We start from the raw sequence: 27,180 nt of genomic DNA, 5'->3' as shown, positions 1-27,180 counted from the left end.
CAAATGGGACCTAATTAAACTTAAAAGCATTTGCACAGCAAAGGAAACCATACACAAACCAAAAAGACAACCTACAGAATGGGAGAAAATAGTTGCATACGAAGCAACTGACAGGGATCAATATCCAGAATATACAACCACCTCCTGCAGTTCAATAGCAAGAAAACAAACAAGATAAAAGAAAAAAAAATGGGCAGAAGATCTAACTTGATGTTTCTCCAAAGAACACATATGGATAGCCAAAAAACACAAGAAAAGATACCCAACATCTCTAATTATTAAAGAAATGCAAATTAAAACTACTATGAGGTACCATCTTATACCATCCAGAATGCCCATCACCAAAAAGTCTACAAATAATAAATGCTAGAGAGGGTGCAGAGAAAAGGAAATCCTCCTACACTATTGGTGGGGATGTAAATTGGTGGAACCACTACGGAAAATAGTATGGCGGTTTCTCAAAAAATTAAATATAGAACTACCACATGATCTTGCAATCCCACTCACGGGCATCTATCCAAAGAAAACCATAATTCAAAAAGATACATGCACCCCAGTGTTCACTGCAACACTACTTATAACAGCCAAGACAGGGAAGCAACCTCCATGTCAAGTGACAGAAGAATGGATAAAGAAGATGTGGTATAGGAGTTCCCATTGTGGCGCAGTGGTTAACAAATCCGACTAGGAACCATGAGGTTGGGGGTTCGACCCCTGGCCTTGCTTAGTGGATTAAGGATCCGGTGTTGCCGTGAGCTGTGGTGTATGTAGACTGCAGACGTGACTCGGATCCTGTGTTGCTGTGGCTCTGGTGTAGGTTGGCAGCTACAGCTCAAATTCGACCCCTAGACTTGGAACCTCCATATGCTGTGGGAGCGACCCAAGAAATGTCAATAAAGACAAAAAAAAAATGTGGTATATAGATACACAATGGACTATTAGCCATAAAAAGCATGAAACAACGCCATCAGCAGCAACATGGATGGACCTAGAGATTATCATACTAAGTGAAGTTAGACAGTGAAAGACCAGCATCATCTGATATCACCTATATGTGGAATCTAAAAAGAAAGGACACAAATGAACTTATTTACAGGATAGAAACATATTCACAGACATTGAAAAACATACAGTTGCCAAAGGGGACAGGTGGGGAGCTGTGAGGGTTGGACTGGGGGTTTGGGATTGGCATATGCACACTGAGGTATATGGAAGGACTGGCCATTGGGGACCTGCTGTACAGCACAGAGAACTCTACCCAGTGTCCGGTGATAATCTATGTGGGGAAAGAATCTGAGAGAAATGGACATGTGTATACATATGACGGGGTCACTTTGTTGTACAGCAGAAATTATCCCAACCTTGTCAATTAACTACATATAAATAAAAATTTTTTAAAATTATGAAGGGAGCTCTCTTTGCACAAAGCTGTTTAAGCGGCCAACATACCTCCAAAGCACCGAAAATCACTGGTCATGTGACATTACAAAAGGAATACTGAACTGAGCTGAAAAATCCTGAGACCCAAATGCAAGGTCCCCTTAAAACTCTCAAATTTAGGTTCAAAGACTAAACAACCACTTAGGCAATGGTAAGAGTTCCCTGTCAGGGAAATCACCATCATCTACTTTACATTTTGGAAAAACTTCTCACTCTCTGGAATGAGCAACTCTGTTTCCACAGGCCAGGCAATGGCGCTTCCTTCGGCTTTTCCACGAGGTTTACACAAACGACGTGAGCAGGCGAGGGGAGGCTGGTGCCCACTATTCCCCCCTCCCCTCTGACTCTCCCCACCTTCCCTCAAGGCTCTAAAGCAGGGGCCGGATTCTACTCCGGGGCCCAGATGCGGGACCCTTCAAGGACTCGTATTTGAGGAGGTGAGGGGCCTGAAAAAGGCAGGTTAATGAACCAGCTTTGAGCCCAACTGGGAGAAGGGAGACGGGGTCTCTGTGCTCATAATAAGGACAAGAATGTCTCTTTGCCCATCACAGCTTGTGTGACCTGAACAGTTTTTCCCTCCAGGTTCCTCTCACGGAGCAAGTTCATGTCTTGTAAGGGGTCTAAGGTTTAAAGTGTCCACCAGGTTTTCAACATATACTCTAGAGAGGTATTAGTTACCTAAGCTAATCTACAAAAAAAAAAAAAAAAAAATTAAATAACGTTTTTTAATTTGTTCCTTCAATTCACAAAGAAAAGGCTCACAGTATTAGCAGGTTACTGACAGCCATTTTGCTGGTTCAGGAGAACAGGCCAGGGACCCCATTTAAAGTTCAATCACCTGCTTCATAATCGGGGCCTCTCTCTACTGTCACCTCCCTCACCTTCTTCTCTTCAGGAAACTCCCTGAAGAGGATGAAGCTCTGCAAAGACTGGGGACTAAAGGGAGATTCTTTGCAAAAAGAGGAGTCCCTCCTCCTGAGCCCCTGCCAGACGCCTGCAGCTGCTTCAGGCTGAGCTGTGGTCAGAGCCCTCAGACACGCGGCAGGCCTTAAGGAGGTTCTGCTCATTAGCACCAAACCACTGCTGGTTGTTGTAAAAAGAAAAAAAAAATAAGGTTAAGATTTCCCACAGCAATAAAGGCCCTCACTGAAATCTATACTAACAGTCTAAATGGATATATTGGACAAATACAAGTATTTATTTAGCAGTGTTAGATGGAAGAACATAGTTTAATAACTATTTCTCTGTTATGTGCCAAATATGTTTCAAAATCAGTTAAATTTCAATAAAAAGTTGATGGAAAAGAATAACTGATTACAACATTAACTGACTGAAGCTGTATTTTTCATTAAAGCCAGTAACTTATGAACAATGTCTGTTTTAAAATGTCCATGTGTTTTACGCACAGAGGTCACTTTGGTTTATACTTTCATCACTCGCCCATAAGAAACCATTGTTATCTTCAAAAGGTAATAAAAGTACTTACAGACAGACACTGCAAGGGCAGGTAAAGGTCAAACTAAGGATCATTTCCGACAGATATTCAATTACTCACCTCTGAGCAATGAAGTTAATAAACTAATTTCATAAACATCTGCGGGTAGAACACACAGTGTAGACATTTATAGCAGGACACACAACCTTCACATAAATACACACAGTATTTATTGGCTCACACATATTTTTTCTGAAGGAACACATTTAAACTGCATTTACCAAGAGTTAGCTGGCACAGCAGAGTCAGGGAAACAAATGTTCTTCTTCAGTGTAAAATATTAAGTGGAACATTAGTTTCCAAACTGTTTTGGAGCGTCCCTTGTGGTACTGCAGGTTAAGGATCCAGCATTGCCACACATGTGGTGCAGGCTGCAACTGCTATGCAGGTTCAATCCCTGGCCTGGGAACTTTGGGTGAACCCCTCCCCCCTTGAAATTGTTTCCATCATGATTCAAAATTTATACTTTAAAAATTTTATTCTTTCTATGGATTGGGAGGCTGAGATCAGCATATACACACTGCTATATACTAAGTCGACTGGTAACAAGGACCTACTGTATATCTCGAGGAAATCTATTCAATTCTCTGTGATAGCGTATATGGGGATAGAATCTGGAAAAGAATGGATATATGTATATATATGGCTGATTCACTTTGCTGTACACCTGAAACCAACACAACATTGTTAAGTCACCTATACGTCAATGAAATTTATTAAAAACAAACCCAAAATAAATTTAATCCTTTTTGCCACATTCGGTAGTAATTATTTCTGTTGTAACTAATATAACACAAGTTCATATTAGCTGTGTGACCCAGAGCATTTAGTGTAGTAAGTGGATAATCCCTCAACACAGCTGCAAGACTGAGAACTGCAATCTTACTGGCCCTTGTGTCTGCGCTGCTGGAAGACAAGACCCTCATTATCTTAAAAAGAAACCCTACACACTCACCTTCAGAGGCTTAAGGACCTGGGATCAAGGCAAAACAATACAACTGGTGACAAAGGAACCAGATAAAGCGCAACAGTTTGCCCCAATCGTTTCAGTCCCAAACCAGAAAACTGCCCTCCACTAAAATACATCCTCAAGAGTAGCTGCTGCTGCTGTTTCCTCAGAGCTACCTTCTCATTTCTAATCTGAGGACCTGACTTAAGCGGCAGCCAGTGCCCCTGTTTCAAGACTGAGGGAATCACAGGAAGTCACTGTACATCTTGGCTTCTTCCTCCTTTTTTTTTTTTTTTTTTTTTTTTTTTTTTTTTTTAAGCCTGTAACCTCTGAATCAATGACTGAACTCAATTCTCATAAAATCCTCTTTCAGCGGCTCCAACAAGCAGTTCCATGGGATTTTATAAAGATTTCAGTGTCAGATAAAAAGCACCGCCTATATTAGGCTCGAATCCAGTTATCTTTCTTTACCAGTAACAGTACACCCACCTCCTCTTTCTTTGAGTTTTCTTATTAATAAGGAAAAATGGGAAAGAAAACCAGGTAATCAGGAAGGAATCTTAAAGAGACAGTCTGGTTCAGTTTCTTCAAACTACTAAAGAAAATGCAGGAATGGAAATACCAAAAGAGCAGTGTGGGCTGTTTAAAAAATACTCGGCTTTTGCTTTGATTTTTTTTAAAAAAACCTCAAATATAAAAAATGAATCTGTTTAATCATGATAAAGATGACAGACACTGTTCAGTACCAAACTCTGAGTTACAATCATACATACTAAATTTACATGGGATCCCTCTTCAATTGAAAATATTTCCTTTGTCGGAGGAATTCCCATCTTGGCACAGTGGAAACAAATCAGACTAGGAACCATGAGGTTGTGGGTTCGATCCCTGACCGTACTCAGTGGGTTAAGGATCCAGCGTTGCTGTGAGCTGTGGTGTAAATCACAGACACAGCTCGGATCCTGTGTTGCTGTGGCTGTGGCGTAGGCCGGCAGCTACAGCTCTGATTAGACCCCTAGCCTGGGAACTTTCATATGTTGAGGGTGTGGGCCCTAAAAGTTCAAAAGACAAAAGAAAAGAAAAAAGAAAAAATTTTCTTTGTGCCAAAAGGATAAAGATCCCTGGATGTAAAGAATCATCCAGAGAAGTTCTAAAATCCATTTTCCAGATTCTTTCAGAGAAGCAAGTTCTTCCCTTAATATCATCACAATGGCTGTTCTTTCCGGGGAACACACTTCAGTCTGGAGCACAAAGGACACATACACTGTAGCTGCCCATTGTGGATGGAAAGTATTTAGGAACTGCTTTCAGTTTTTGCTTTTTCCTGAAATTCTGAATACAAATGGAGAAGCACTGTCTATGCCCCCAATAGCTGTTTTTTGAAAGGTCCCCCCAGGACTCCAGGACTGACAGTCCAAGTCCCCACTCCCCTGCCTCTGGTTCCTATGAAGGTCCTCACCAAGACCACATCTCCCCCAGTTCTGACCTGCTCATGGTGGGGTGAGCAGTGACAGGGATGAGCCTGGGATGGAGAGAGCACTCTGGAAGCTCCCTGCTGCTCCCAGGATTACAGGGAGCAGGGAGTCAGGGAGGTTGATGTGGGCCCCATGCACCCAAGCAGGCAACGCAGAGAAACAGCACTGGGCCCCCTCTGCAGAGTCTGCTCTCAGCGTCCTAGGTTCCCTCCCTCAGGATGTTCAGGTGCCAGCAACACTGCTTCCTACTCACTTGAGGGAAGAAGGGTGTAAGCTTTCTGCACTTGAATAGGTGACTTCAAGGAATCAAACCAATGGATTTTCTCCACTTCCAAAGCCAGTTTGACACTGTGAAGAAAAATGGTTCTTGGCTGGAGAGGGTAAGATTTTGAGTATCTTCTCCTGACACTCATTAGCCCATGGCATATAAGTGAACAAACCTGTTTCTGAACTAATACTATCCTTCAAATTAGGGACACGACACTAGGAGAAATATCTGCCAGCTCTATTCTGTATATATTTACTATGTTATAGTTTGGGGAATCCTTTTGAGTGTGCAGTAGGAAAAAGTGGAAAAAATATTTGACGAGAATATCATTCAGTTCAACAAATATTCATTAAAAAAAAAAGGACTATGGAATTCCTGTCATGGCGCAGTGGTTAACGAATCCGACTAGGAACTATGAGGTTGTGGGTTTGATCCCTGGCCTTGCTCAGTGGGTTAAGGATCCGGCATTGCCGTGAGCTGTGGTGTAGGTTGCAGACACAGTTCGGATCCCATGTTGCTGTGGCTCTGGTGTAGACCAGCGGCTACAGCTCCAATTCGACCCCTAGCCTGGGAACCTCCATATGCTGCGGGAGTGGCCCTAGAAAAGGCAAAAAGACAAAAAAAAAAAAAAAAAAAAAAAAAAAAAAAAAAGGACTGTTCTAAGCTCTGATTCTACAGCTTATTAGCTAGTAGACTTGCCGTAAGTTATTAATCTTCCCAAGCCTCATTTCCCTCACTGGAAGATGGGGCTAACCTTGCAGGGCTGCTGGGAGAATATAGAACAACAATAAAGATCCTGGCATGAGGCTCACACGGACCAGGACCAGGTCAACAGGGGACAGGGAGGGACCGTGTTTGTCAAACTGCAGGTGTAGCCAATGGATCAGGAAATAAATATGGTGCCACATGACCATCATTTTGTCTCTAATATGAACTAGAACTGATATGACAGAAATTGTCAGAGCACAGAGCAAGAGTAATATTATTTTGTGAAGTTTTTGTTCCTGTTTCTGTGCATGTGCCGCACACTCACATAAAGTCACGATATGAAGCAGTTCCACCATGGACTGCCATCAAGAGGATTTTGAAGTCACTAGCAGAGTGGTTATCTGCTCAGGCTATGGAGCTGGGATTCTCCTTAAATTTGATCCTGTTTGTATTTGGAAATGGACCCCTTTTCAGTTGCATCAGTTGCAAATATTTTCTCCCATTTCCTAAGTTGTCTTTTTGTTTGTTTATGGTTTCCTTTGCTGTGCAAAAGCTTTTAAGTTTAATTCAGGCCCCATTGGTTTATGTTTGCTTTTCTTTCCATTACTCTAGGAGATGGATTCAAGAAAATATTGCTGTGATTCATGTCCAAGAGTGTTTTTCCTTTGTTTTCCTCTAAGAGTTTTATGGTATCTTGTCTTACATTTAGGTCTTTAATTCATTTTGAATTGATTTGTGTATGTGGTGTTAGAGAATGTTCTAATTTCATTCCCTTACATGGAGCTGTTCCAGATTTCCCAGCACCACTTCTTAATGAGACTGTCTTCTCCACTGTATATTCTTGTATCCCTTATCTTAGACAAATTGAGTATAAGTGCATGGGTTTATTTCTGGGCTTTCTATCCTGTTTCACTGATTATGTATCTGATGTTTGTGCTGGTGTTGTATTGTTTTCATTATTGTAGCTTTGTAGTATGGTCTGAAGCCAGAGAACATGATTCCTCCAGCTCCGTACTTCTTTATCAAGATTGTTTTGGCTATTAGAGATCTTCTCTATTTCCATACACATTTTAAAATGTTGTTGTTTTTTTCAGGGCCTCGCCTACAGCATATGGAAGTTCCCAGGCCAGGGGTCGAATCCAAGCTGAAGTTGCTGGTGACAGCAACATGGGATCTGAATTGCATCTGCAACCTACACCACAGCTCACAGCAACATTGGATCCTCAACACACTGAGCGAGGCCAGGGATCGAACCTGCTTCCTCATGGATATGAGTCAGGTTTTTAACCCACTGAGCCACAATGGGAACTCCACATTCTCTCTTTAATCAACCAATATTGTGCCTTGGAGACAAAGGCATAAAAAGTGGAATAATAAAGGTTCTGTGTTTACAATGGTTGGTGAGCCTTATCTGCATGGATACAAAGCTTAGCTCTGTTTTGTAAGCATGCAGAGTATGTGTGCAGAGCATGCTCTAAAGTAGGGTAGAACCTAAACCTGCTCATGCCAAGGTCTATTTAGCCTTTGCTCAGATGTGCTTCCAAACATGATGAGCAGAGCCAACATTATTTCTTTGTTTATAGAATTCTTTTCCATACACAAGCATAAAACTTTTCTTATTAAGAAGCATTAAAAACGCAGGGCACATTTCTAAATCCTTTCATCCAAGGACATAAAAGGACTTTTGGACACACTCATCATTTCTGCTACCTAGTTTCAGTTGGCCCATGTCAGAAATGGGTACAGGGAGAGAGGACAAGATGGCGGAGGAGTAGGGGGACACGCTCGCCCTCTCCCACAAACACAACAAAAAAAGCACATCTACAGAATAAATGACTCACACAGAACAGCAACCAATCGCTGGCAGCGGAACCTAAACTCCAATAACGGCAAGAAGTTCGTGACATTACTGGGCAGAACGGGAGAAAAGAGGAGAGTGAGAGAAGGTGAATCCGAGCGGGACAGGCTCTCCCGAAAAGGAACTGCGGAGGAGAAAGGGATCCCACACCTTGGAAAGTCACCTACACGGGGGAAAGATCAAACGAACCAGAGGAATCTCCAGATGCAGAGAAGAGTGTAGCAGTAAGTTGGAGTACGGAAAAGCCGATCAAGAACCCAACGGACCATTTGAACTACGGGCACAGTCACCAAAAATTGAGACGCCTGGGTAGGGGCTGGGCACCGGGACCTCGGCTCCAGAGGTTAGACCCCCAGAACGGGCTGGGGGGGGCGGGGCAGAGCGGAAACTGCTTGGGAGGTCTAGAAACCATTTGACAGGGCAGAGACTGCCTGGGAGACTAGAAAACAAAGCTGTCGCAGAGGAAGGGAGCAATACTCTAGGGGCGGGGAAGTGGAAAGCCTCATCAGAGGGAACCTGGGAGAAGAGCCTGGTCTGCGCCTGTGCTGGGGAGAGGAGAGAAGAAGGGGTGGGTCCCCATAGAATACCCCCACGCCACAGCAAGCTTACAGGCCTGCTAGCTAGCTGGAAGCTGTGCTTCCCAGTGCATCCCCTCCCCCCACCCCCGCCACCCCCTACACTCTCGCCGAACCTGGGGCTGCCTGCCATCCAGGAGGGCTGGCCTCAGAAATTGCCTGAAGCCTACCATCGCAGGGGCTGTCCCTGCACAAGCCTGCTTGCCCTTTGTAGGGGCTACATTTCCGCAGAGTAGCACCAAACACCACCAGCCCCCGAGAAAAGGCCTGCAGCCCAGAAAAGCTAGAACAAGCCTAGCCAGGCCGTGAATAGATCTGCCTAATTCTCGGATGGTTTTTCTGAGTCGGGCTGCCCCAGGGAGGAGCCTCTTGGGTTTCCAGCGGCCCTGCTACCCGCCCAAGCCCCCAGGGGGTGCCCCACCCCTGCGGAATAGCTGCTCAGCACCACCAGCCCCCTTGCAGCCCAGAAAAGCTGCAACAAGCTTGGCCAGTCTGTGAAAAGTTCTGCCTACATTCTCAGGCCATCCTTCTGAGTTGGGCTGCCCTAGGGAAGAGCCTCTTAGGTTCTCAGAGACCCAGATAGCTGCTCCAGCCCCCAGGGGGTGTTGCACTCCGAACAGCTTCCCAACACTGCCAACCCCCTGCAAGAACCCCACAGCCTAAAAACACCAGAGCAAGCTCTGCATGACGAAGTGAAATCTGCTACCATCGCGGTGTGGACCTCTCAGTCCTGTCTGCCCTCAGGAAGTCCTCCTTTGCTTCAAAGAAACACTGTTAGCCCCATCAACACTCCAGAAAAGCCACACTGCCTCAAAAAAGACTGACCAACAATACCAGCCCTCAGGAAATATTCCACGGCAGTGACAAGGCAAACACTGCCCGATAACAGAGAGTACAACTCCCTCAGGAGAAAGAAAACAACAAGCAAGATGAAGAAGCTGAGAAACCACCCCCAGTCAAACCAACAGGAGAACTCACCTAAAGCAGTCAACAATGAAACAGATCTCTGCAGTCTGACAGACCTGGACTTCAAAAGAGAAATAGTGAAAATACTGAAGGAATTAAGAGAAGATATGAACAGAAATGCAGATACCCTCAGAAAGGAACTAGAAAATATAAGGAGGAGCCAAGAAAAACTAGAACATTCATTTGCAGAGATGCAAACTGAACTAAGGGCAGTAAAAACCAGAATGAATAATGCAGAAGAACGAATCAGTGATATGGAAGATAGAATAATGGAAATCACTCAATCTGGTCAACAGACAGAAAACCGAATCAAAAAACTGGAAAGCAATATAAGAGACCTATGGGATAATATAAAGCGGGCCAATCTACGCATAATAGGAATTCCAGAAGGAGTAGAAAAAGATAAGGGAATGGAAAATATATTTGAAGAAATTATCGATGGAAACTTCCCAAATGTAAAGGATACTGGGTTCAAGATACAAGAAGCACAGAGGGCCCCAAACAAACTGAACCCAAATAGACCCACACCAAGACACATCATAATAAAAATGGCAAAAGTTAGTGATAAAGAGAGGATCCTCAAGGCAGCAAGAGAAAAACAGAATGTTACCTACAAGGGAATCCCCATAAGAATATCAGCTGATTTCTCTACAGAAACACTACAGGCCAGGAGGGAATGGCAAGAGATATTTAAAGTGCTAAAAGGAAAAAAATATGCAACCTAGACTACTCTATCCAGCAAGAATATCATTTAAAATAGAAGGGGAAATAAAATTTTTTCCCAACAAACAAAAACTTAAAGAATACAGCAACACAAAACCCAGGTTAAAGGAAATATTGAAAGGGCTTCTCTAAACCAAAAAGAAAGGAAGGAAAGGGAAGAAAAAAGAAAAGAAAAAAAGAAGAAGAAGAAGAGGAAGAACTAGGACTGTGGAAACCGCAATCAGAGAGCAGTCACTCAAATAAGCCAGAAAACAGATTTAATCATGAACATGCTTCAAACAAAATAAAATTAAAAATAAAAAAATAAAAGAGTCATCAAAACCATAAAATGTGGGCAAGGGATGTTAGGAGGTAAATAACCCATTTTGTTTGTTAGTTTGTATGTTTCTCTTCTTAATTTTAATATAGTAATGAAGTGTTTGAACTTACAGGACCATCAGGCTAAAACACACAATTATGGGAAGGGGTTAGCATATTTAAAAATCAGGGCAACCACAAGCCAAAACCAATTATTGCATTTGCAAAAAATGAAAAAAAAATACACTCAAGCAGATAACAACAGGCGACCATCCAACCAAAAAAAAAAAAAAAAAAAAAAAAGAAAGGAAGAATGGAGAACCATAGAATCAACTGGAACATGAGGTTCAAATGGCAATAAATAATCATCTATCAATTATCACCTTAAATGTCAATGGACTGAATTCCCCAATCAAAAGACACAGAGTGGCTGAGTGGATAAAAAGGCAAAAACCTTCAATATGCTGCCTACAAGAAACTCACCTCAGGACAAAAGATACATATACATTGAAAGTGAAAGGGTGGGGAAAAATATTTCACGCCAATAGACATGACAGAAAAGCAGGAGTCACAACGCTCATATCAGACAAAATAGACTTTAAAACAAAAGACATAAAGAAAGACAAAGAAGGACACTATTTAATGATTAAGGGATCCATCCAAGGAGAGGATGTTACTATCGTCAACATATATGCCCCAAATATAGGAGCACCCAGATACATACAACAAATATTAACAGACATAAAGGGAGATATTGATGAGAATACAATCATAGTAGGAGACCTAAATACCCCCCTCCCATCAATGGACAGATCCTCTAGACAGAAAACCAATAAAGCAACAGAGATCCTAAAGGAAACAATAGAAAAGTTAGACTTAATTGATATCTTCAGGACACTACATCCAAAAAAATCAGAATACACATTCTTCTCAAATGCTCATGGAACATTCTCAAGAATCGACCACATATTGGAACACAAAGCGAATCTCAATAAATTTAGGAGCATAGAAATTATCTCAAGTATCTTCTCTGACCACAATGCCATGAAATTAGAAACCAACCATGGGAAAAGGAAAGAGAAAAAAACCTACTACACAGAGACTAAACAACATGCTACTAAAAAACCAATGGGTCAATGAGGAAATCAAGAAGGAAATTAAAAACTACCTTGAAACAAATGATAATGAAGACACAACCTCTCAAAATCTATGGGATGCTGCGAAAGCAGTGCTCAGAGGGAAATTTATAGCAATCCAGGCCTTTCTCAAAAAAGAAGAAAGATCCCAAATTGACAACTTAACCCTCCACCTAAATGAATTAGAAAAAGAAGAACAAAAAAGTCCTAAAGTCAGCAGAAGGAAGGAAATTATAAAGATCAAAGAAGAAATCAATAAAATAGAGACTCAAAAAACAATAGAGAAAATTAATAAAACCAAGAGCTGGTTCTTTGAAAAGGTGAACAAAATTGACAAACCCCTGGCCAGACTCACTAAAAAGAGGAGAGAAAGAACCCAAATCACCAAAATTATAAATGAAAAAGGAGAAATCACAACGGATACAGCAGAAATACAAAAAACCATAAGAGAATACTATGAACAACTATACGGCAACAAGTTTGACAATCTGGAAGAAATGGACAATTTTCTAGAATCTTACAGCCTGCCAAAACTGAATCAAGTAGAAACAGACCAACTGAACAGACCGATCACTAGAAATGAAATTGAAGAGGTCATAAAATCACTCCCTACAAATAAAAGTCCAGGACCAGATGGCTTCACAGGTGAATTTTATCAAACATATAAAGAGGAATTGGTGCCCATCCTCCTTAAACTCTTTCAAAAGGTTGAAGAAGAAGGAATACTCCCAAAGACATTCTATGAGGCCACCATCACCCTCATTCCAAAACCAGACAGAGATACCACCAAAAAAGAAAACTATCGGCCAATATCATTGATGAATATAGATGCAAAAATTCCCAACAAAATCTTAGCCAACCGAATCCAACAACATATCAAAAAAATTATACACCATGACCAGGTTGGGTTCATCCCAGGTTCACAAGGATGGTTCAACATACGCAAATCAATCAGCATCACACACCACATTAACAAAAAAAAAGGTCAAAAATCATATGATCATCTCAATTCATGCAGAAAAAGCATTTGACAAAGTCCAACATCCATTCCTGATTAAGACCCTCGCCAAAGTGGGTATAGAGGGAACATTCCTGAATATAATCAAAGCCATTTATGAGAAACCCACAGCAAATATAATACTCAATGGGGAAAAAACTGAAAGCCTTCTCACTCAAATCTGGAACAAGACAGGGATGCCCACTCTCACCACTGCTCTTCAACATCGTTTTGGAAGTCCTAGCCACAGCAATTAGACAAACAAAAGAAATAAAAGGCATCCATATAGGAAGAGAAGAGATCAAACTGTCACTGTATGCAGATGACATGATACCATACATAGAAAACCCTAAGGACTCAACCCCAAAACTCCCTGAACTGATTAATAAATTCAGCAAAGTAGCAGGATATAAGATTAACATTCAGAAGTCAGTTGCATTTCTGTATACCAGCAATGAAATATTAGAAAAGGAATACAAAAATACGATGCCTTTTAAAATTGCACCTCACAAAATCAAATACCTCAGAATACACCTGACCAAGGAGGTAAAGGACCTATATGCCGAGAACTATAAAACTTTAATCAAAGAAATCAAAGAAGATGTAAAGAAATGGAAAGATATTCCATGGTCGTGGATTGGGAAAATCAATATTGTGAAAATGGCCATCCTACCCAAAGCAATCTACAGATTCAATGCAATCCCTATCAAATTACCCATGTCATTTTCCACAGAACTAGAACGAACAATCCAAACATTTATATGGAACCACAAAAGACCCAGAATCGCCAAAGTAATCCTGAGAAACAAAAACCAAGCAGGAGGCATAACTCTCCCAGACTTCAAGAAATACTACAAAGCCACAGTCCTCAAAACAGTGTGGTACTGGTATCAAAACAGACAGACAGACCAATGGAACAGAATAGAGAATCCGGAAATAAACCCTGACACCTATGGTCAATTCATCTTTGACAAGGGAGGCAAGAACATAAAATGGGAAAAAGAAAGTCTATTCAGCAAGCATTGCTGGGAAACCTGGACAGCTGCATGCAGAGCAGTGAAATTAGAACACACCCTCACACCATGCCCAAAAATAAACTCCAAATGGCTGAAAGACTTAAATATACGACAGGACACCATCAAACTCCTAGAAGAAAACATAGGCAAAACACTCTCTGACATCAACATCATGAATATTTTCTCAAGTCAGTCTCCCAAAGCAATAGAAATTAGAGCAAAAATAAACCCATGGGACCTCATCCAACTGACAAGCTTTTGCACAGCAAAGGAAACCCAAAAGAAAACAAAAAGACAACTTACAGAATGGGAGAAAATAGTTTCAAATGATGCAACCGACAAGGGCTTAATCTCTAGAATATATAAGCAACTTATACAACCCAACAGTAAAAAAGCCAACAACGCAGTAGAAAAATGGGCAAAAGGCCTGAATGGACATTTCTCCAAGGAAGATATACAGATGGCCAACAAACACATGAGAAAATGCTCAACATCGCTGATTATAAGAGAAATGCAAATCAAAACTATCATGAGATACCACCTCACACCTGTCAGAATGGCCATCATTAATAAATCCACAAAGAACAAGTGCTGGAGGGGGTGTGGTGAAAAGGGAACCCTCCTGCACTGTTGGTGGGAATGTAAACTGGTACAGCCACTATGGAGAACAGATTAGAGATACCTTAGAAATCTATACATAGACCTTCCATATGACCCCGCAATCCCACTCTTGGGCATCTATCCGGACAAAACTCTACTTAAAAGAGACACGTGCACCCGCATGTTCATTGCAGCACTATTCACAATAGCCAGGACATGGAAACAACCCAAATGTCCATCGACAGATGACTGGATTCGGAAGAGGTGGTATATATACACAATGGAATACTACTCAGCCATAAAAAAGAATGACATAATGCCATTTGCAGCAACATGGATGGAACTAGAGAATCTCATACTGAGTGAAATGAGCCAGAAAGACAAAGACAAATACCATATGATATCACTTATAACTGGAATCTAATATCCAGCACAAATGAACATCTCCTCAGAAAAGAAAATCATGGATTTGGAGAAGAGATTTGTGGCTGCGTGATGGGAGGGGGAGGGAATGGGAGGGATCGGGAGCTTGCGCTTATCAGACACAACTTAGGATAGATTTACAAGGAGATCCTGCTGAATAGCATTGAGAACTTTGTCTAGATACTCATGTTGCAACAGAAGAAAGGGTGGGGGAAAAACTGTAATTGCAATATATACATGTAAGGATAACCTGACCCTCTTGCTGTACAGTGGGAAAATAAAAAAAATTATAAAAAAAAGAAGTGGGTACAATCAAAACATAAAATCTGAGAATGCAAACTCATCTATTTTCTACTGTAATCATGAAGTCATGAAATCAAATAACAGGGGGAATCTTTTAACAGAGAGATTTTATGTGCTAAAATTTATTTCTATTCCTCCCATAAGCAGTATCTTTAAAATTTTTTTACTGTGATTAAAATCCACACAAAATTTACTACCTTAACCATTTTTCAGGTGTACAGATCAGTAGTATTAAACACATTCCCACTGTTGAACAGCAAACATCAGCATCCAGCCACAGAACTCCTTTCAACTGGCGAAACTCAAACTCTGTACCATTTAACAAGAATGCCCTACTCTCCTTCCCCCACCTCCTGGCAGCCACCATTATACTTCCTGTCTCCATGAACTGACTACTCTAGGTACCTGTCATTAGTAGAATCATGCAGTATCTGTTTCATGTGACTGGTTATTTCATGTAGCATAACACCCTCAAGATTCATCGGTGTTGCAGCATGTGTCGGAATTTCCATCCTTTTAAGGATGAGAAATATTCCATTGTTTGTATATGTACCATACTTTTTTCCTTCTTCTTTCTCTCTCTCTCTTTTTTTTTTCCTGATGCACCCACAGCATGTGGAAATTCTCAGGCCAGGGGTCAAACCCCAGCCACATCAGTGTCTGCACTGAATCCTTAACCGTTAGGCCACCAGGGAACTCTTGTACCACATTCTGTCTCCACCTTTTTGCTATTGTCAATAATGCTGCTATAAACATGCATGTACAGGTATCTCAAAAATACTGCTTTCAATTCTTTTGTGTTTATACCCCAAAGCAGAATTGGTAGATCATATAATAACTACATTTTTAACTTTTTTGAGGAAACTCTATCTTGTTTGCCACAGTGGCTGCACCATTTTACATTCCTACCATCAAGACACCTGTGGCATATGGAGGTTCCCAGGCTTCAGGTCAAATCGGAGCTACAGCTGCTGGCCTACGCCGCAGCCACAGCAACTCGGGATCCCAGCTGCATCTGCAACCTACACCACAGTTCATGGCAACACTGGATCCCTGACCCACTAGGCAAGGCTAGGGATCAAACCCTCATTCTCATGGATGCTAGTCTGATTCATTTCCACTGAACCACACCAGAACACCCAGGATTCCAATTTTCTGGCATGCTCACCAACACTTATTTTATTTTATTGTATCGATAGCGGACATCATAAGGGGTGTGAGGTGGCGTCTCACTGTGGTCTGAAAGAAAGATCTTGATTTCAAAAGTACTTATACTAATTCCAGTTATCTCAGAGGTCAGGGGTGGGTGGCAGTAGCTGTGCTGTCACAGGACACACGTCCATGTTCTCCTTCCTTTGGTGCCACGTTCTACATGCTTCCTCCTAAAGAGGCATTTCAGAGCTCACTGTACCCGCTTCCAGGAAGCACGTCTGCCTGAGCCTTTTGTCTTGACTCTTCCCTGTGTTTCTCATCTCAAGAGGATGTTTTCCTGAGCTTCCCTTGATGATTGTGTGTGTGTGTGTGTGTAAACAACAAGTTGTTAAAGCAGAGGGCAGGATGGAAGATGTGGGCGTAGAGCCTATGTTGCCCTTGACTCTATAATGAGAGACTAGTAATTGCTCAATCAATAGTCTCTGAATTATCTGGGTGGGTGAACCAAAAGGAATGATAGGAGTGTCTGCTGTGCATATAATCCAATCTCCAAACACTCCCTGCACATTGTACTTTTTAAAGAAGCAGAAGAAAACAGAACCAGAGCCCAGGAAGAGAGGGTCACGTCAAGGCTCCACTGTCACAGCAACCAGGCATGGGGTCTGCAGGAAGCTCTCCACACGCACGGACCTGTTTAGTCCTCACAACAGCTCCAGGGGGTGGTACTGCGAGCTGCCCTGTGAGGGGGAGAAGCCTGAGGAGCACAGAGATGGGATCCGAGTCCCGTGCTCCTCCTCACTCTTCTCTACGGCCTCCCTGGTTCTACTCGCTGATGAATGGCTGAATTCTCAATGTCTCCCCAAAGCACCCACACACTCTCTAATTCTCAAAGCCCCAAAGGAGCACAGAAATCCCTCCAGGGAGATGATCACTTTTAAAAGGGTGGCTTTAGTTCCTATAGCAAAGGTGCTTCATTAAGACACTTAGAACTCGTGTTTCCCTTTAGGAACCTCTCCGATGCTAAACAAACCATTTATATGTTTTTCTCAGAATGATACCGTTATCAGCAGAAGAGTCCAGAAATCCATCTGGGTAAGTTATTAAATCAGATACAAATGAATGAACAAACAAAACCTCATGAAAATAACTGTTGAAAATATCTGCTGCTAAAAATACGCTCTATTGGGAGGAAAAAGATCAACATTTTCATGCAATTTGAAAAAACGACAATCAAATTAAAAGCAATTAAACTTAGGTACCTTATGAAAAGAACATGTGAGAATGCTCTGATATGCATACCTGAGGTACGACTGACATTTTCTTCCTTAAATCGTGAAGTCCAATGGTGGTTGTCTTGATCCCACCAATCCAAATTCTACCTTCGGGTTCTGATAATCTGAAAAGGGCCGAGACGAGTGAACTTTTTCCAGCTCCTGTTCTTCCCACAATGCCAACCTGTAAAGAAGTCCAGGAGTGATTAACAATTAAAAATGGGCAGCAAAACTTTGACTATTGAAGATAAATTTTAGTCTATAGGTTTCTCAGCCATGGCACTGTTGACATTATGGGCCAAATAATTCATTTTTTTGGCGGCGGTGGCGGGGGGCGGTGCTGGGCAAGTCCCGTGTACTGTAGAATGTTCAGCAGGAACCCTGGACTCTACGCACTAGCTACCAGAACCCCCCCCGCCCAATTGTGGCAACCAAAAATGTCAGACATTGACAAATGTCCTCTGGTTGGGAACCCCTGGTCTCCAAAAGAGTTAAAAATAACAAAATCGATCTACTGGTAGTGAAAAGCCAGCCGTCTCCTAAGTGGTTCAGAAGATGTCACCATCTATTTATTTATTCATTTATTTAGATTCACATCTTTTTTATATATTTAAATCCAGTCTTGACATTTTTGCAGATTTTGCAATAAATTCATACCTTTTTAGATACAGATAACCATTCCATTAGATATAATTCATTAAATTACCTTTAGTCCTAATGTCTGGGTACTTTGACCTTGAGAATTATGTGGGCAACGAGTCAAGTCAGAAGTGTTGTACATAAACAATACTCACCTTCTCAAGCATCTATTATTTAAGAGGGGTTTTTCTTTGGTAGAGAAACTAAATCACTTCCTAATATTAAATATCTTAATGATCTTCTATCTTGAAAGCAAAAATCTAAAAATTATAAAAGGAAGGTCTCAGTCCCTTAAAAGACAGTAGCCAGTAGACACAATGCACATAATAAGGTCAACAATACCACAAAGAACATCTCCTATTTATAGGAGACCTTTCAGCAGAGCAGTTCAAAAGGTATATCAGGAGTTCCCATTGTGGCTCAGTGGTTAACAAACCTGACTAGCACCCATGATCACCAGCTTCAATCCCTGGTGTGTCAAGGATCTGGCATTGCTGTGAGCTGTGGTGTAGGTCTCGGATGAGGCTCAGATCCCTAGTTGCTGTGGCTGTGGCATAGGCTGGAGTCTTCAGCTCCAATTCCACTCCTAGCCTGGGAACCTCCATATGCCACGGTGCTGCCCTAAAAACCAAAAAGACAAAAAAAAAAAAAAAAAAGGCATTTTATAAACCAATTAATACTTAAAAACTGTATCTTGGAAAGATGTGAAGTATCAGTCTAGTTATTACAACCAAAGCAGAGAGAAATTAAGTGCATTAACAATAAGATTAAAGAATCGATATAATGCAGATAAATTGCTGGTGAGGAATAAAACTGTGCTGTAAATACTGGCTTTAAGTTGTGTGCATTCAAACATGTTTAGAGAAACTGGCCCATCTTATCAATGAACTTGCCCAACTGGATTATTCCCTGGTGGGATCTTCCCAAGAAAAAAATTCATCTCTATTTAGGAATCCAGAATCCATGGAGGATCTACGACATGCTTTCATTTGTCAATTAATTTGGTAAATTTAAAATACTCATGCCTTTAAACAGAGAAGAACTAAATCTTCCTGAGCACTGTGATCAGAGTACAGAAAATTTTTTTTTCTTGGCTGCACCCACGGCATGCAGACGATCCCAGGTCAGGGATCGAACCTGAGCCACAACAGTGATAACGCTGATCTTCAACCACTAGGCTAGGCCATCAGGGAACTCCAAGTGGGAATTTTTCATCTTTTCCCATTTGAATAACTCTAAACTTTCAAATCTTAGTCTGTAAAAACAATCATGGCATTTCAAAAAAAAAAAAAAAAAGGTTTACAGAGAGTAAATATAAGAAAAGTGGGTTTAGGAGTTCCCGTCGTGGCGCAGTGGTTAACGAATCTGACTAGGAACCATGAGGTTGCGGGTTCGGTCCCTGCCCTTGCTCAGTGTGTTAACGATCCGGCGTTGCTGTGAGCTGTGGTGTAGGTTGCAGACGCGGCTCGGATCCTGCATTGCTGTGCCTCTGGCGTAGGCCGGTGGCTACAGCTCCGATTCAACCCCTAGCCTGGGAACCTCCATATGCCGCAGGAGCGGCCCAAGAAATAGCAACAACAACAACAACAACAACAAAAGACAAAAAAAAAAAAAAAAAAAGTGGGTTTAGCTAACTTTATTATCTTTGTAGCCACTCTGAAACTTTAAACTCTAATTTATGTAATATAGACGGGCCACTCTCTGTACATAGGCAGATCCCTGTGTGTATATATGTGACTCACATATTCTGGGTACAGACAGACCTTAAAGATGCTGCAAATTTGGTTTCAGACACTGCAATGAAGTGAGTATTGCAAAATAAAGCGAGTCATATGCATTTTTGTTCATCTGTGCATGTTAAAGTTACGTTTACACTAAACCGCACTCTACAAAGTGTACAACAGCATTATGTCTGAAAAATAATGCATGTACCTTGATTTTCAACTACTTTATTGCTTAAAAAAATGCCATCAATTGAGCCTTCATTCAAAGAACAAGGATCCCAGATCACCATGACAAATATAATAAGGAAAAGCTTTGAAATATTCTATGAATTACCTACATGTGACACAGAGACACAACACTTAAGTCAGCAAATGCTGTGGAAAAATAGCATCGATGGATTTGTTTGACATGGGGCTGCCACAAATGTTCAAGTTGTAGAACATGCACTGCCTGGGAAGCAGAATAAACCAGGCACGCCGGTGTCTCTGAGTGTCCTCATAGACACATCGACACGCATCGGGACACGGGTGAGAACGTGGCTGTGAGAAAGTGTGGAGGTTCCCACACCATCAGCTCTACTGAAACTGATCCATCCACGCAAAGTGGGACATTCGTAGACTTTGGGTCAATGGCCAAGAGAGGACAGGGACACTGCCTGTGGGCTGCTCATGACCACAGGCCTGGGAGCTCCAAACTCCAGGGAGGAGTCTGTGCCTGTCACTCCGCCCCAGGAAGTCTCTTCTATGAAACTGTCCCCACCAACCTCTCCGTCCTTCATCTCAGAGTCAGCTCCCTTGGGACCACTGGGTAGGGGTGAGGAAGGACCGTGACAGTGGGTGCTCTGCACCTGCTACTTCTGTTCCCTGAACGCTCTGCAGGGGCCTAGTTCTTCACTCACAGGATCAGGACACTGTGCCTGTGCTCATGCTGGTCCCACCTCCCAGAAGGCCTGTCCCATGCATTGCCACCTGCTGAAATCCTAGCCACACGTCACTAAGTCTGTCTCACAGGCCTCAGTCCTCGGAAATGCTCTACCTGATCCCTCGTGTAGGCGTCTCTCAACCGAAACAGATGTTACATCATCTTTGCCTAAACGTCTATAAACATCACGACCACCTCCTATCTTACACAGCTGATAGAGCCATTTTCTCACATCTTCAACTGGACTGTATATGTTGACAGCAGGATCTATACTGGGTTTGCCTTTGTACTATTTGTATGACCTGTGAAGTCCTGCACAGAAGAGACATTAAGTAGGGAGCTGAGATTTTTTAACTCAGGATATAGAAATTTAAGGAAAAATCTATAAACATAATATTTAGGTATTTGACAAGCTGGACAGAGAGACAGACACATTAGATGGATCCTAGAGCCATAAATACAATTTCAAATGGCCAACCCTTCATTTTCACAGACAGACAACAATTTACACAGGGAAAGTGATTATTATATGTATGTATGTTTATATATGTGTGTGTGCGCGCATGCGTGTATTCCAAGTAATACATTTTAGCAAGAAAAAAACCCAAATCAATCTACCTCTAGAGCTGGAAAATGCTTTAAAATTTCCTTTACTCTCTAAAATAATCAAATCAACCACAAAAACATCTGAATAAAAAAATACAACCAGTGTCAGAATCAAACCAGGAAGACTAAGGTGCTATTTACCTTATTTTGGTTATTTTTACTTCCTCTTTCTTTCATGAATTAGAAACCTGCATAATACCTGTTGTTACAGCTGCAGTCCACTAGATGTCTTTCTGTGGTCAAAAGAGTCTTAAAGAGCAGTTCTTAAATGTTTAACATGCTACATAATTGGTTGCTTTTGGAGGTGCATGTGTTTCAGTCACTGCTTGCTCTCACCAGTGTGTTATTCACTCACCTTCTCAGCCAGCAGTCCCTTACCACCCTCTCTGTGGCCTGAAGAATGCCACTTTCTGTGAAATGGATATGAAAATAAGATGCCCCTGATCTTCAGAAGACTCAGGGTGGAGTTCCCTCTGTGGTACAGCAGAAACAAATCCGACTAGGAATCATGAGGTTGTGGGTTCGATCCCTGGCCTTGCTTGGTGGGTTAAGGATTCAGCGTCGGCATGAGCTCTGGTGTAGGTCAGAAAAATGGCTCGGATCCTGTGTGGCTGTAGCTGTGGGGTAGGCTGGCAGCTATAGCTCCAAATTGACCCCTAGCTTGGGAACCTCCATATGTCGCAGGTGCGGCCCTAAAAAGCAAAAACAAACAAATGACAAAGAACACTGAGGGCTCTGTGAGATATGGACCCAAAATTGCAAAGCATGCCATACATGCTATGTCTTTTAATGGTGGTAAAATACACTAACAAAATTTACAAATTAAGTATTTTAAAGTGAACAGTTTAGTGGTATGTGTATTCACATTGTTGTACAAGCCAACCACGGAATACATTTTCTCTTGTGAAACTGAAATTCTGTACCCATTAAACAATGACTCCCCATTACCCCCTCCCCCGGCCCTGTGACCACTTTCCTACTTTCTGTCCTTATGAATCTGACTCCTCTAGATACACTGAATCATAAAGTAATGGTTCTGTTTGTGTCTGGCTTACTTCAACAGCATGATGTCCTCAGGTCAGATAATTTTCTTCCCTTTTTAAATCTGAATAATATTTCACTACAGGATATACAGTCATCTATCACTTTCCACATGGACACCTGGATTGCTTCCACCTTTGGCTGCTATGAACACAGATGTACCATAAGCTCTATCTTAGACCCTCTAAGATGCTGTGGAAGCACAGAGGAGCCTGAAGAGGCAGGTGCAGGAGAGCTGACTCTGAACAGGAGGAGACTTTCAGCAGCCAGATGACGGGAGGGAAGGGGTCCGAGGTCGAGGGGCAGCTGTGCACACGGGGGCGGGTGGGGGGGCTGGGAGGACATGGGGCTCCGGGAGAATGACCATGACCTGAGCGCAGGGACCGCATGTGGGCCAGGACCTGGGGGAGAGGGTGGTGCTGAAGAGCTGCCAACGCCATGTCTGCTCTGGTTTTAGTCTCTGTCAGGACCCGGCCTTGGTCCCAACCGAGGGCCAAAAGCTGAGCGTGACAGGGACACCGTCAGCAGACAGGGACGCTGGCAGGACGAGGGTCACACGCCCTCTGCCGTCTCCCACGTGTGTCTTCCCTGCTCCCTTCCATGTGCTTTCATCGACTCTGAGCAAGTCTCTGGGCCCTGACTCCAGCTGGGGGCCCTGGTTCCTCACTCCCCCCCACCACTGAATCAAGATTCTGGGCTCTTCTCTGGTGGACACAAGCTGCTGGAGTGGACCCGGGGCTGCACAATGGTTCCAGCAGCAGCTTACTCAGGACAGTAAGGACCAGCTCTGAGCTTCAGGAAGCAGCAGCCTGTGAGGGGGAGGATAGGGGCTGACAGCTCAGTGGGGGCTAGTGGAGGACAAGTCTAAGAAAGGGCCAAGGGACAGAGGAGGGGCTGCAGCTGATGGGACCATTGGAGGAAGAGAAAATTTCAGAAATACAGAGAAGGAAGGATGGAAAGGAAGGAGATATTGGAGACTTAGGGACAGGGAGCCAGGGTGACATCCAGACTTCGCATGAATAATCAGGTGTCACATACAGTATCCTGGGTCAGGCTGAGCTCCAGCTCTGTAGCTCAGGGCACCAACCACCATGAGGGAGCTCATGACAACGGGAAAGAAATCCTAGTGTCTCCCTTCCATGGTCAGTTTCTAAGAAAGATTCACCTACAACGTCACTGACCTAATCTGCATCCAAGAGGGACAAAGAATCCCTGTGACACACTGACGAGGAAGCTGACAGCTGATACACTATTCAAATTTTAGCTGGACTATGAATGAGGCAAATGGCTTAAACAAACCTTGCTTCTTTGGGGAATCCATGGCATCAGCTCCCTCAGTACTGGAGGCCCATCTGAGCTGTACCTGAAGCTCACATTAATAAAGTCAATGCTTCCTTCATGGGGCCAGGATGGCGGTGGACGATACTCATATTCCCAGGGTGCTTCTTTCTCAAGGTCTGTATATTCAGTCACTCTTTCTACTGAAATCATCTGAAAGACACATGACATCACGTGGGTTAGGAACAAAGGGTCTTGTTTATGGAGGTTCAGAGACTTTAAATGAGATCTTTTGCTTTTTTTATCTTCCTATCTGCTTTTCTCTGGTTAAGTTTATCCCAGGTCTTATCATCCCCAAAGGACAGAAGGAGGCGTCTGACGAGGCCTTTGATGATTTGCAAACTTGTTCATCGTCCTGTAACACTGTCACTTACGGCCACTTCCTTCAACATTGTATTAAAACCAAAAGAACTAGAGAACTGAATGCTAAGACTTTACTGATCCACTTTTCATACCTGAATAAAAAAACAAGAGAGTTGTGTCAAAGGAAGGGATACTGATGGACCCTGATCAGTAATGTGTGGTACAGAAGGGCGTCTGTCATGACGAGCAGAACTGGACAGTCAGCAAGCTCGTTTTAACAACTAGTCACCTTCTCTACAAAAGTGAAGAATGCAATGGAAACATTTCCTTTATATTGTTTTTCTCTCTTAGGAGAAGTTGCAGATATTCAAAAAAGGAGATAATTTACAAACTGACTAAGGCCTCCTAAACGACCATTCACTCAACACCTCAGACAGCACATTCTGGGACGGGGCTTATTCTGCCAGAAAGAAGGGGCACCTGCAAATTCAGGAGCTCAACACACACAAGAATAAATGCTAAAATTTGAGGGATACCCATTAAACAACCAACCTCAAAACATTACATTCATCTTTTTTAAAAAATGAGGAATTACCAACTAAGAAACAAAAATAAATAAGCCTCTAAGAGACCGACTTTAATTCTTTCCAGGATTTCAGAACCTCCCTCCTACAGCGACATTTATTACACGTGAAGACAGCATGTGATGAACAGAAAACCTACGGACGTGGCACACATAAGAGTGAGAAAAAGATGTGTATATTCTACTTTCCATTAACTTTAAACAGACAGGAAGGATCTAAAAAATTCTGTTACCTACAATTAAAAATAAGAGTTTTAATATTTCACATAAGAATTGATGTTATACCATTTAATGGCAAGGAGACTAGAACAGGCTAAGAAGTTTAAGATAAACACTTTACCATAGTCTCGGCTTCGGCACTTTGCCTGACGCACCGCGGGACCATCACCATGAACGTGAGGGCGAGAGACAGCACCAGGCCCACCTGCCCGACATTCAAAGCTAAAAGAGGATGAAGAGGAGGAATGAGGTCAGTGCTCTTCTTTTTTAATTTTATTGATTTGCAATGTTGTGTCAATTTTTGCTGTACAGTAATTCAGTTATATATAGAGTCTGTTTCACACTCTTTGCCATCATGGTTTACCACAGGATACGGAATACGGTTCCCCATGCTATACAGTAGGGCCTTGTTGTTTATCCATTTTAAATGTATTAGTTTGCATCTGTTAACTGGGGTCTGAGCTGCATCTGTGTGACCTACTTCGCAGCCTGCAGCAATGCTAGATCCTTAACCCCATGATCAAGGCCAGGGATAAAACCAGCATCTTCATGGATACTAGTCAGGTTCTTAACCTGCAAAGCCACAACAGGAACCCCTGAAATACATCTTCTTTATCCATTTCTCTGGTGATGGATATTTAGGTTGTGTCCATTCACAGTAACATGTCTTCGTTACTGTGAATCATGCTGAGCTGAACATTGAGGTGCATGTATTTTTCAAATTATGGTTTCCTTTGGTATATGCCGAGGAGCGGCAGGAGTGGGATTGCGGGATCATATGGTAACTCTGTTTTTAAGGTTTTTTGTTTGTTTGCTTGTTTTTTAGAGTCCAACTTACTTTCCCAACAGTGCAGGTGGGTTCGCTTTTCTCCACAGCCTCTCCAGCATTTGTTATTGGTGCACTTTTTAGTGATGGCCATTCTTAATGGTTTTGGGAGGTACTTCATTGCAGTTTTAGTTTGCATTTACCTACTAATTAGCAATGCTGAGCATCTTTTCATGTGCCTATTGGCCATCTGTATGTCTTTTTTGGAGAAATGTCTACTTAGGGCTTCTGACCATTTTTAAATTGGGTTGTTTAGTTTTTGTTATTGAGTTGTTTGAGGTGTCTATATATTTGGGAAATTAAGCCCTTGTCAGTCCCATCACTTGCAAATATTTTCTCCCAGCCGACAGGTGGTCTTTTCATTTTGTTTATGTCTTCCTTTGCTGGACAATAGCTTGTAAGTTTTATTAGTTCCTATTTTTTCTTTTGCTTTTATTTTCATTGCACTGGGAGACTAAAGAAAATGAATTGGTATGGGAGTTCTTGGAGCTCCCGTTGTGGCTCAGCAGAAACGAATGTGACTAGTATCCATGAGGATGCAGGTTTGATTCCTGGCCTGGCTCAGTGGGTTAACAATCCAGCGTGGCCATGAGCTGCAGGGTAGGTCATGGACATGGCTCAGATATGGCATTGCTGTGGCTGTGCTGCAGGCCAGTGGCTACAGCTCCAGTTCGACCCCTAGTCTGGGTCGAACTGGAGCTGTAGGTGGGTGTGGCCCTAAAAAAAAAGACAAAAAAAGAAAGAAAGAAAATATTGGTATAGGAGTTCCCATTGTGTCTCAGCAGTAACACAGCAGATTAGAATCCACGAGAATGTGGGTCGAGGATGTGGGTTTGATCCATGGCCTCTTTCAGTGGGTTAAGGATCTGGCGTTGCCATGAGCTGTGGTGTAGGTGGCCGATGTGGCTCAGATCCAAATTGCTGTGTCTGTAGCGTAGGTAGGTAGCTGCAGCTCTGATTCCACCCTTAGCCCGAGAACTTCCATATGCCATAAGTGTGGCCCAATAAAGCCAAGAAGAAAAAAAGAAAAAGAAAATACTGGTACAATTTATGGCACAGAATGTTTTGCCCATGTTCTCTTCTAAGAAAGTTTTGTGGTGTCATATTATATATTTAAATCTTTAAGCCATTTTGTGTTTATTTTTGTGTATGGTTTGAGGGTAGGTTCTAACTTCACTGATTCACATGCAGCTTCCAACTTTCTCAGAACTACCTGCTGAAGAGAACCAGTCAGTCCCATTCTTCATCCCAAGCCGAGTTCCTTCTGTCTCTTTGCCAAGAAGACTTCCTTATAATATTTAAATCACGTGCATATAATGAGAGTATT

General features: G+C 42.4%; 1 protein-coding gene across 1 annotated transcript in view; it reads right to left on the bottom strand.

The window, feature by feature from the left end:
• Positions 1-27,180, bottom strand: part of LOC110255845 (multidrug resistance-associated protein 4-like) — a 131,054-nt gene that overhangs the window by 3,024 nt on the left and 100,850 nt on the right. The window contains 3 exon segments of the mRNA XM_021065788.1: positions 17,681-17,836; positions 23,884-24,075; positions 25,149-25,249. Of these exon segments, the coding sequence (XP_020921447.1) occupies positions 17,681-17,836; positions 23,884-24,075; positions 25,149-25,249 (449 nt within the window).

This window comes from Sus scrofa, chromosome 11 (assembly GCF_000003025.6).
Source record: "Sus scrofa isolate TJ Tabasco breed Duroc chromosome 11, Sscrofa11.1, whole genome shotgun sequence".
In the NCBI taxonomy this organism is placed as follows: Eukaryota; Metazoa; Chordata; class Mammalia; order Artiodactyla; family Suidae; genus Sus; species Sus scrofa.
This window is presented reverse-complemented; position numbering and strand designations above follow the sequence as displayed.